The sequence below is a fragment of the Musa acuminata genome, chromosome BXJ2-2 (genome assembly GCF_036884655.1).
Source record: "Musa acuminata AAA Group cultivar baxijiao chromosome BXJ2-2, Cavendish_Baxijiao_AAA, whole genome shotgun sequence".
NCBI lineage: Eukaryota > Viridiplantae > Streptophyta > Magnoliopsida > Zingiberales > Musaceae > Musa > Musa acuminata.
In genome coordinates, this window is record NC_088339.1 from 14,501,219 (window position 1) to 14,513,519 (window position 12,301).

Genomic DNA, 12,301 nt, shown 5'->3' on the forward strand with positions numbered 1-12,301 from the left:
CACCCACCTCCTATTCTCCTCCCTCTCTTTTCCTCCCTGCCATCAGTCTTGTTTGGGGCATTAGAACAACAAAAAGGGTCAACCCCTTCTTGTGTTTACTCCTTTATAGTGGTGTACAAAGGTAAGGAAAGAACGTATCGTGAGAGGAGGTGCATCGTTGTTTCATCCACCATATAAATCACTACTAGAGAGGAGTTTACAATAGCTCCTTCATCCATCGACTAGGATTTGCAAATTGGGGATATACGATCTCCTCTAAGTGAAAATGCCTCAACACATTTTATATAGTTTTCAATTTTACAAGTTTTACACTCTTGATCTTCGCACGACGATTCGATAAATCTATTTTGAAAAATAAGTTTTTGTTTTATTTTTTCATTGTTCATGTGATGCTCTCTGCAGTTTCCCAATAGTTCCTTCGATGTTCAAATTAATAATATAAAATTTTTAAATATGAGTTTACGTAGTTCAAAAAAAAGTCTCTTATATTGGGTTTAAGATGTCTTTTTATATCCTAGATATTAAGAAGAGAGTTTATAATTGTCTATTGACTTATCAAATTCTACGTGATTCATATATTAACTCTTTATTCGAGATCGGTTTATTTCACAAAGAATTTAATACGATGGCTTAGTTGCTTTCAACGAATCAACGGTTTATTTCACACACAGATTGCTCATGCTTCACTTAGTTTGTCTTCTTGTTGTGATTAGAAATTAGCGCTCATGAGGTAGATCAGGTGCACATTGAGTGCATTGCCACGTAGTCCTGGATCGATCGATCTAGGATTTTATATTGCTTATGATCATGTTAGATCACAAGGAGGGAATTTTTAATACAAGGTATAAATTAGGCCTTAATCTTGGCTACAAAGGCTACAACTTTGTTGCATTTAAGAAACTCGTGAGCCACTTCCTAATAATATATTGATGTGATGAAACCGGGAAGGGCAACACGCAGAGGACGTGCAACCTGGCACTGCTACATGCCATACCACCCATTCATCTCACCACAGCCCGCCCGACCCCGACCCCGCCCACCCCCACCCCCCCCCCACCCCGTCTCTCTCTCTCTCTGTTACTTGGTGTTTAATTTTTCTATTTATTAATTATTTTATTTTCTCTGCCCACGCGACCGTTCAACAACCACCCAAGTCCCGCGTTTCTGCGTTCGATTACCCACCGTCATCTCACACATCTCTGTTCCACTCCCTCAGTTTCCGCGGCATCCAAATCAGATCGTTTGCCTTAACAAAGTTTGCGTTACATCCTCAGCCCCCCACTTAACCGCCTCTATTTATCCCCTCCTCTCCTATATCTTCTTGCTTTCTCTCTCTGTCTTCATAACGCCCCCTCCGCATTTTTTCTTCCGCCTCCCTTGAGAGCAGCTGCGTTTGATAACAAGTTCGGCACAGAAGACGTGGAAATGGAGGAGCAAGAATAGGAGGCAGAGGTGCGAAGCAGCGATGAGGGACGAAGGAGGTGGCGGTGGTGGAAACAATAAGGTGCCCTCCGATGCCAAACCCGTCGCCCCCAACAACACCAAGCCCCTTTCCGTGTGGGGCGTTCTCGGCGGCGACGGCCACCACCACCACAATGCGAAGCCCTTGCCGCATCCGTGGGCCTCCAGGGACTGTAAACCATTCTTTACGTTACACCGGCTCGGCTTTCTCCTCTTCCTCTTCTCTGTTTTGCTGCTCTACTTCCTCCATACCTACAACCTCCTCCTCTCCCCCTTGCCTTCCTGCCCCGTCTCGTCCACCGCCACAGCCTTAGCCGCCGATGCCGTCCTCCACCTCTCCTCCGCCAACTTTACAACCAGCATTGGCAACGGTAGCAGCGCCGACGTAGACAGATCGTCGCCGTCCACGCCGGTGCCGATAGCCGCCCCGCGTTCCCCCTCCTCTGCTGCTGCCGCCTCCCCCGCCGCTACAGGGCTGCAGCACATTGTCTTTGGCATCGCGGCCTCCGCCAAACTCTGGGAGAAGCGCAAGGCCTACATCAAGGTCTGGTGGCGGCCCCGCCGGATGCGCGGCTTTGTCTGGCTTGATAAGCCCGTCAAGGAGCTGAAGGCTACGGATCCCGGCCTCCCCCTTCTCAAGATCTCCGGCGACACCTCCCGGTTCCCCTACACCCATCGTAAGGGGGATCGCTCGGCCATCCGCATCTCCCGTATCGTCTCCGAGACGTTCCGTTTACGCCTCCCCAATGTTCGGTGGTTCGTCATGGGGGACGATGACACCGTCTTTTTCCCTGACAACCTCGCTTGCATCCTCTCCCGTTTCGACCACCGTCAACCCTACTACATCGGCTCTCATTCCGAGTCCCACCTCCAGAATATTTACTTCTCCTACGACATGGCCTACGGCGGCGGCGGGTTCGCCATCAGTGCCCCCCTCGCCGCCGCCCTCGCCAGAGTTCAGGACAAGTGCCTCTACCGCTACCCGGCCCTCTACGGCAGCGACGACCGGATCCAGGCCTGCATGGCTGAGCTCGGCGTCCCCCTCACCCGCCACCCCGGCTTCCACCAGTACGACGTCTATGGCGACCTCCTCGGTCTCCTCGCCGCTCATCCCGTCGCCCCGCTCGTCTCCCTCCACCATCTCGATGTCGTCCAGCCACTCTTCCCCGGCGCCGGTTCACGGGCAGCTGCCATCCGCCGCCTCTTCGACGGCCCCGTCCGCCTCGACTCCGGGGGGGTGATGCAGCAATCCATCTGCTACGAGCGGCGGCAGCTCTGGACGGTGTCCGTCGCCTGGGGCTTCGCCGTGACGGTGGTGCGCGGGGTGATGTCGCCGCGGGAGATGGAGACGCCGGCGCGGACGTTTCTCAACTGGTATCCTCGCGCGGACTACACAGCCTATGCGTTCAACACCCGGCCAGTGGCGCGCAACCGGTGCCAGAAGCCCTTCGTGTACTACCTCGCCTCAGCCCGCTACGACAACGCCCGCCAGACCACCGTCACCGAGTACAAGCGCCACCGCGAGACTCATCCGCTGTGCAAGTGGCGGATGGCCGACCCCTCGGCGCTCGTGGACCGCATCGTCGTTCACAAGAAGCCCGATCCCGGCCTCTGGGACAGAGTAATTAATTAGCTTTAATCACATTGGAAGCATAGCAGAATTCATGACGGTGTCCTAATTATAGTTATCCTTTTGTTTTGGTTTGGCATCAAACTTGTCAGGCTCCGCGGAGGAATTGCTGCAGAGTGTTGTCATCGCCAAAGGATGCAAAGAAGCGAGACAGGTCGATGGTGATTGACGTCGGGACGTGCCAAGAAGACGAGATCAGCGGGATAAATTAAGAGGAGCGTTAGCTCTCTCTCTCTCTCTTTATCTCTCCCTCCCGCGTACCTGCTGTTTGTAGTTATGACCATATGTGAAGCATGCTGAAACAACTCTCTTGGAATTCTTTTTCCTTCGTCTCGTCAATTTGGGGTTCTCTTCGGTGGGGGCGACGATAGGTTCTCATATGGTCGTAGTGCCTTGTGATTTGGGCCCCCGAGAGTGTTTGATGAAACTGGGCTTGCTTCTATAGGTGGGAAAGGTTATTGTCATCATTATTTTGGTGACAGAAGGGTAGTGTAGGTATGAAAATTGGGTAAAGGCAATATAAAGACGATTCCAATTTCCAAGCGTGCGCCTCGTTTGCCTACTTCGACAGCTGCGAATCTGTGAAGGTGTCAATTGACTTTGCTGGTGGGCACAGTCTAAATCTTAACTTGCATCGGACCTCTTTGTGTACTAGTGCTGAGGCTGTTCAATAACAATAAACAATTCTGGACTCGGTCGGATCAAGTCAAATTTGATCGGTTTTGACCAGGAAGTGTTGGGTAATGATTTCTGATTACTAATTAAAAGGAGGACCATCCGTCCTGCTTAAACCCTGCACAAAAAAAAGAAAGAAAATATTGATTAAATTATACATAACTAGTTTCTATTGGGGAATAAAACAATAGAGTGTATAGTCAAAAATCATTGGTCACATCCGCCCATAAACAAACCTCCATTGATTCGACCGATACATTTTGCTAGTGTATACAATTGGTACGTTCATTTATGTAAATATATAAAGATTTTGCTAGTGAAATTAGGTTATACAACTGTGGTATGTTCATTTATTGTATATATATAAAAGGAACGTTCAGTAATCTGAGGTAAATCTTGTTAGGAATTATGTGTTACTAACAATCATTTCTGAGAAGATATTAACTAGTTTAATTGATAAAAAATTTGATAATTTATTGTTGGTCATGGGTTCAAATCTCGATTTCATCATTTATCTTTTATAAAATAATAATTATTTTAAAATTAAAAGGATAAATTATAAAATTAATTTTCAAATTAGTGGTGAGCGGTTTTACCGGTGTTACTTCTAGTAATGTGATCCAAATGGGTAAGAATAATCTTTGTGATAAAATACAAGATGTATAAAGTATTATATTTATATTAGAAAGCATAGTTGATGCGGTTTATGAAGTCTATATAGATCAGAATATATTATAGATCAAGTGTTTGAGCTTTTATTGCCCATTGAGAATGCCTTATATCTCTTTGGGTAGATATCCATATCCTACATCTTAAGATTTAAGTTAAAACAAAAGAGCTCAATGGTGTTCTAGAACAAAATTATATGGGGGAGGGCTGATATTCCACTAATAGTGGTGCAATATTTTCTCTCACAACTTATGTTAAATTAGTTGAGATTATCACCTTCCTTCAAAGAGATAAAACATCTTGAAGATTATGAAAGCAAAAGTTCTTGCAATTTAACCAAAGGAGTCAACGGAAAAGTGCAATGATACTTTGAAGTTGAAAAGCTTGGATAGAAGTAGAGGGGTGTATTTCATGTGACCAAGAATCTTATTATGGACTATCAGAAAAGCTTAAATTTGTTAATTTATGAGTGAAGGATTTTAGAAATATAACTAGAAGTAGGGAGTCTATTGGGCAAGAGTTTCCAAAGGAATATTTTGATTTTAGAGAAGATATTTAAACTTTATATCACCCTCTATTTAAGCCAAATTATTTCATATTCATGATCCTCCTTTCTTAATAAATAATAAGCACTTTTGATAGTAGATTTACTACTTGGAGTAAAGTATCAAGAGTCATCATCAGGGTGTTCTAAATTTTTAGATTTTCTTTATCAAGAGGGGTGGAAAGATTGTTAAAGTGCTTAGTAATTATAATATTTTCTGTTAAGAAGATTCGAGACATATTGATTTGTCAAAGAGTATCAGATTGCCTAGGTTAAGCCAGTTAGAGATGAGAGTGTTGGAAACCCATGGATCTTCTACTATAGTACTTCTATCATTTCTAATGAATTTTTCCAAGCTAGTTTTAGTGTTGCAACTTAGTGAGCATATGTTTTTCCAAATGCTTGAGTATATGGTTTTGGATTAGAATTCCAAGGGGTTAAGTTTCCAAATTTGGTACTAAGGATTTGGACCTAAAGGATTTATCCAATTTGAGTAGGGGGATAATTCTCTTGGCACAAATGACATTTTTGTTTTATGGTAAGGAGGTCAAGAATTCCTAACTCTCCACTAGCTTTGGTAGAGACAATCTAGTTCTAACTAATGAGATTGATCTTCTTCTTTTTTTTGTGAGGGTTTCGATTTAAAAAAAATTCTCTAAAAATTTTATTTATCTGATTAAGAATTTGATTAGATATTTTCATGTTCATAGCGAAGTGAGTAGGTACATATTGATAACCAAGTCAAAGGATAATTTTACTCGAGTGATCATTCCTTAATACCAATCTTGTACAAAGAGAGTCGTGAAGGCTCATAGGGATTTAAGAGATGGATAAGTAAGCTCCTAAGTATTTCATATGCCAATTGCCAACCTTAGTGTTGAGAAGATCGGTGATTTTATGTCTAGTTTCAACAAAACACATTTTTGGAAAATAAAGCTCTGATTTTTATTGATTGACTTGAAGATTAATGAGAGAAGATAGGTGTCATACCCAAAACCTTAGAGAGCTAAACATAAATTTAATATATTTGAGGATTCTACATAAAATAAATCATAAATCATCAAGATCTTTACCAGTAAAGTTAGTTGACACCTTCAATCTTAGAATTTTGATGACCTAAGATCTTTAATATATTTGAGAAACTAAACTCTAGAGGGTTTACATGTCAGTGATCACAAAGACTAAGAGATCAAGATTGCAATTGTAATGATTGATTTAGGTAAACTTTAAAATTCTTATATTCTATCTTGTTCATGAAACATGAGGATCATATATTTTTCATGGCTTAATGATTTTTATTTTAATGAATCAAAGAGTCAAAGAATTTTCTGAATGAATTATATTATTGATGAAATATTTTGATGTATTGCATTCATGAACCATGATTAAATTTTTTTTTCTTTTTTCAATTTTTAACAAGAGTTAAGATTTTATTATTACTGAATCATCAGATAAATTACAAGTTATACGGTGGGTTTGAGAGATGGGATTGAAAAAAGAAAGAAAAAAATTGCGGAATGCCGAGGTCTTGGATCGCTGGCGGAACTTGGTAACACCTCATGTCAGGGTCACTGCAAAGCTTGCTGCGGTAAGCAATGTTTCGAAGGGAGGGCGAGGTGCTTACAATAGGTGTAAGTTGCTGCAACAGAGAAAGAAATGCGAGAGAAGGAAAGAGAAATAGATGTGAGGGAAGAAGAGGAGAGGAGGAAGTAGTGGCACACGGGAGAGCATGTCACCATGCTACGCAGTGTAGAGAAAGAGAAAGGTATAGAGAGAAAAAAAAGAAATTTTATTGCAAAAGGATTGATAGAGAAAGAGAAAGCTACGGAGAGAAAAAAAGGGAGAAATTTTATTATAAAATATTTGAAGAATTAATAGGAAGGAAATAGATGTTTTATAAGCTTTAAGTCTAGGCGATGTTAATGATATTAGCATTCTAAACTGTCATATTTGTACATTATTATTAATTGACATTCCTTACGTTATATAGAATAGGAAGAAGGAACTCGGTCCTTGTGTTAATCTTAGTTTCTACAATCAAGAAGTCTTCGAATGACTCCGTCTAACCTGAAGTAATGACAAATATATTAGTGACTTATATGGTTTTTGATTGGTTTGTAAAATATTTTATTATTTCTAAAGCATTGGATACATATTATACATGTTTGCAATGTGTGAAAAAAATGTCTTCGAAATATTATTTGAAGTAATTATTGACCAACAAATTATTTTATGGTTTCAAATATTATAAATTTTTTTACAAAATCAATTATGAAAAATTATGTGAAATATTTTGTAGAGAACATTATAAATATTTGACATATATTATATGATATATCAGTTGTCTGCTTGATATGGCTATCATTTAGATCCTACTAATTTAAATATTGATATTTATTCAATTAGGATTAATAATCTTATGCATAACTTTTTACATTCTATCTACCAGCACCTTAGAGATGACTCTACGATCAAAATTATTTAGGATCTATATTTAAAAGTAAATCGATCTTATTATTATGATCTCATCACGATCCGATTTCCATTACACATATCTAAGGACATCACAATATACATATATATATATATATGTAACAAATAATATAAATTGATAAATATCAAAATATAATAAGCAAAAGACTACGTGTCAAGTCACACGTGCCATCACTTACGTGATTGGCTTATAGGGCACATATGATTAGCAATCTCCCACTTGACCTAAAGTCAATCATCTATATATCTGATCCCCATCAAACCCTTGTGACGCTTAAAGACAATTTGAGACAACGACTTTATCAGTGGATCTGCAATGTTATCTTCGGGTGAAACTCTTTCTACTGTTACATCTCCTCGGGTCATGATCTCTTTGATAAGTTGGAACCTCCTCAGAACACTTCTGATGAGACCCAGGTTCCTTCGCTTAAGCAATCGCCCCATTGTTGTCGCAATATAAGGAATCGACTCCTCGCTGCTTGGCACGACTCCTAGATCTGTAATGAACTTCTTCATCGGGACTCCCTCCTTTGCTGCCTCTACTACAGCAATGCACTCCGCCTCTATGGTCGAGTCAATAGTAATATCTTTCTTGGAACTCTTCTAGCACACTGCTCCTTCATTCAAGGTGTACACATACCCCGAATTCGATTTGCTATCATCAACATCAGACTGAAAACTCGAGTTCGTGTAGCCTTCAACCCTGAGGCTACTACCTACATATACTAGTAAAAGATCCTTAGTCTTTCTCAAGTACTTAAGGATACACTTTACTATTTTCTAATGCTCCAAGCCTAGATTCGCTTGATACCTGTTTGTGACACTTAGAGCATGCGCTATATCAAGCCTGGTACAAAGCATGATATACATGATAGACCCTATTGCTAAGGCATAGGGTATCCTATCCATGTTCGCCCTTTCTTTAAGAGTCTTTGAGGATATACTCCTAGAAAATGACATCTTATGTTTCATCGGTATGAGACATCTTTTGAAATTTTCCATGCCAAACCTTTTGACAATGGTGTCTATGTACTTGGACTAGGATAAGCCAAGCATCCTTTTGAATATATCTCTATAGATCTGAATCCTCAAGATATAGAATGGTTCCCCTAAGTCCTTCATAGAGAAGTGTTTAGATAACCAAGCCTTTACTGTTGATAGCATTTTTATATCATTCTCAATGATTAAGATGTTATCCACATATAACACCAAGAAGGTGATAGCGCTCCCACTTACCTTCCTGTACACACAAGGCTCATCTTCGTTCTTAACGAAGTCATAAGATCTGATTGCCTTATCAAATCTTATGTTCTAACTTCGAGAAGCTTACTTTAGTCCATAGATGGATCGAAACAACCTGCACACCTTATCTGGGTAGTCCTTGGACACGAATCTCTCGAGCTATATTATACAGAGCTTCTCCTCGAGGTTCCCATTGAGGAATGTGGTTTTCATATCCATCTGCCAGATCTCATAATCATAGTGTGCTGCAATAGCTAATAGAATTCAGATGGATTTTAGCATTGCTACAGGTGAGAAGGTTTTATCATAGTCAACACCTTGCCTTTGACGATACCCCTTAGCCACTAGCCTTGCTTTATAGGTCACCTTTCCATCTACTCTAAACTTTTTCTTAAAGATCCACTTGTAACCGATGGGTATAATACCTTCGGGCGCATTAACTAGGTTCCAAACCTTGTTGGAGTATATGGAATCCATCGCAGAATTCATGGCTTCTTACCACTTCCCGGAGTCTATACTCATAATTGTTAGGATCAAGAGTCAGCACTAAGAGGGGGGGTGAATTAGTACAACGGTAAAATAATATCGGTTTAAAACCTTTCGTACGATAAAAACTAATTTCGATGAAAACCGATTTCAAAAGCTTAATAACTTGGAAGCGTATAGAAGCATAGTAACTAGGTAAAGTAGTTTGCAGTATGTAAATGGCAAAAATAAAATGCAAACCAGAGAACACAGTAGTTTTAGAGTGGTTCGATCAATGTGACCTATATCCACTTTCAGCTTCCTCTTTCGACGAGGTCACGTACGTCCACTAGAGGCCTTTCTTCAATAGACGAAGGCCAATCACCTTTTACACCCCTCTTTTCCTTTTACCGAGTTTAGGAGATAACCCTTACAAGTACTCACTCTCCTCTCTAAACAGAAATCTATATTTATGCTAGAGGAGAGAATATACTTATGATCGCAGTAGCGTTTTCTCTCTTTTAATCTCTTTGTGCTTGTGTGCTTTAACCAGGGATGAGAGGGGTATTTATAGCCTTCAAGTTGATTCAATCTTAGAGCCTATAACTTTTCCATCCCGGGTTCCTTGGGCACGGGCTGTACCACCGCCTGCACTGGGCGGTACCATCGCCCAGTGTCAATCTGACTAACACTGCCCTGGGCGATACCACCACGTAGGTCTGGCGGTACCACCGCCTAGGGGGTAATGCTGGGCGGTACCATCGCCTAACACAGTCTTGAAGACTGTGCCATGACGGTGAGACTTCTTAGGGTACTATTTGGGCCTCTTATTGGGCCCAACACAGTTCTTACATGGGCCTAGCTGGCCCGTAATTGGGTTGGCCCAAATCCAAGCCCAATTACGTGCTAACTACAAAATCCTAAGACATTTGCTAAGCCAAACAAGTCCCTATGTCTATTCTTCCGGCGAGCTTCCGGCGATCTTCCGACGAACTTCCGACGATCTCTCGGCAATGTTCCGGCAGACTCTCGGCAAGCTCCTAGACTTCACAACGATCTTCTTGGTGAATTCTGACGAGTTTCTCTAGCAAGCTTTGAGACTTCTCGGCTAGTTCCGACAGAACTTCCAACGAACATCCGGACTTCCGACGAACTCTCGAACTCCCAACGTAATCGCGTGTTAGGATCCTTTTATTTTTTGTGCTTTCCTTTTATTTTCTACGTGTTTATTAAGTCTGTTTAGTTTAGCTAAAGTCGGAACTCTATAAATAGAGATGTAACTGCTTCTTTTCGATCATCTATGACAAATACTATTTTGTCTTTTGACAAACCCTAGGAGACCGATCCCCTCGAAGCGATCAAGGAGGGCCGATCCCCTCGAAGCGATCAAGGAGGCCGATCCCCTTGAAGTGATCATCCCTTTCTCCTCTTCTTTTTTATGATAAGACTTTAGAGTCTTATCAATTGGTATCAGAGCGGCGATCCTTGCTGCGTTCCCGCTGCAACGTAACTAAAAAAAAAAAAAAAAAAAGAAAGGAAGAGAGAAAGCAGAGAGAGAAGAAGAAGAAGCCGCAGCCACGCATCCCTGCTTCCTCTGCTTGCGGCCAGCCCACCGTCGCCCCTGCTCTCCAGCAGGCCGCACCCTCCCTTGCTGCCTCCTTTCCACCGCCAGCATTGCTTCCCAGCCGATCGACCAACGCCGTCGCTGCCCTCCAGCCGGCGAACTCTCCCCCTCGCTTTCCCGTCTCGCTCGAGCGAGAAGGATCACTGGTGCCGTCTCCCTGCCAACAGACCACCCCTTTGTCGTTGAGACTCTTGGCGACGCTGCCCTAACTTCTCTGCCACTGTGCCCCCCCCCGGGTCGTAGCCGCAGCCGCCGGTTGCCCCCCTCTTCATGGTGACCGAAACAGGGCAACTCACCGCTGCTGCCCTTGTTTCCAGTCGTGCCTCCACTAGCTGCGCTTCCTCCAGCACTCCTCTTTCCTTCGAGTGTCGTTGCCGCCCAGCTGACCCATCCCCGCTGTGGGCCACCGTGCGACGACCGTCGCTCGCCTCCCAGCTGCCACCGCTCCACCTTGCTCTGCATCTAACCGAAACAAAGCATACTTGTTCTACCCTTGTTTCAGCCGCACCACACCTTGCTCTGCATCTAACCGAAACAGAGCACACTTGCTCTGCCCTTGTTTCAGCCGCGCCATAGTCGCGTGGGTTCCCTTGCTGCTGTCGGCTGTCGCCACCATCGCTGCTACTGCCCAACTACTGTGCAAATGCCCTTGACTAGACATCAGAAATGGAGATTATCGACTTGCAATCGTACGCAATGGCTACTCATAACTCAGTGAAGGCACAAATGGAAGCGTTGGAAACCAGAATTGAAAATCGGCTACAAGAAACTCTTCATGATTTCAAAAAGAGCTTGTTAGAGCACTTTAGCGGGTTTCAACAAGATGGAAGCTCAAGTTCTACGCTGAACAGATCGAGAGATATAGGAAAAGGGCCCCAGGATGGTGACGCACACTACCCACGTATCAGGGTAGAATTTCCATGATGGGAAGATGGGGATCCAACCAGTTGGATCTCTAGGGCGAAAATTTTTTTTCGTTTTTATAGAACTCCTGAAGAATCCAAGGTAGAAGTGGCCTCAATCCAGCTCGATGGAGATGCAATCCAGTGGTATGATTGGTACGAAACTTGCCATGGAATTCCTTCGTGGGAGCAGTTTAAAAGAGGAGTTCTTGTTCGCTTTGGCCCATCCGAATATGAGAATGTTGATGGCCAACTCGCTAAAATTCGTCAGACTTCTACAGTGTTGGAATATTAGAGTAGATTTGAAAGATTATCCAACCAAGCTAGAGATTGGTCAGAACAACAACTTCTGGGTACATTTATTGAAGGGCTTATTCCCGAGATCCGGTGTGAGGTTAAGGCTCGTCAACCTCGCACTATGATGGCTACGATTTCATTTGCACGCCTACATGAAGAAAAAATCAGTGTGGAATATCATCAAAATGGAGGTGCTAATAAATAGGTGATTAGCAGGCAACCTACCTCATCTACTCCTAGTCGAAACTATAACATTAGCAGACTAACTCGAGAAGAACTCAAAGAAAGGTTAGCGAAGG

At 42.7% G+C, this 12,301-nt stretch overlaps 1 protein-coding gene across 1 annotated transcript; it reads left to right on the forward strand.

Annotated features, from left to right (window-relative positions):
* The first annotated feature begins 1,364 nt into the window (after positions 1 to 1,364).
* On the forward strand, positions 1,365 to 3,420 carry LOC135604903 (uncharacterized). Its single transcript, XM_065094552.1, has 2 exons — positions 1,365 to 3,082; positions 3,184 to 3,420. The coding sequence occupies exons 1-2, from the start codon at positions 1,466 to 1,468 to the stop codon at positions 3,301 to 3,303; spliced, it is 1,737 nt and encodes a 578-aa protein (XP_064950624.1). The 5' UTR covers positions 1,365 to 1,465; the 3' UTR covers positions 3,304 to 3,420.
* The last annotated feature ends 8,881 nt before the right edge of the window (positions 3,421 to 12,301 follow it).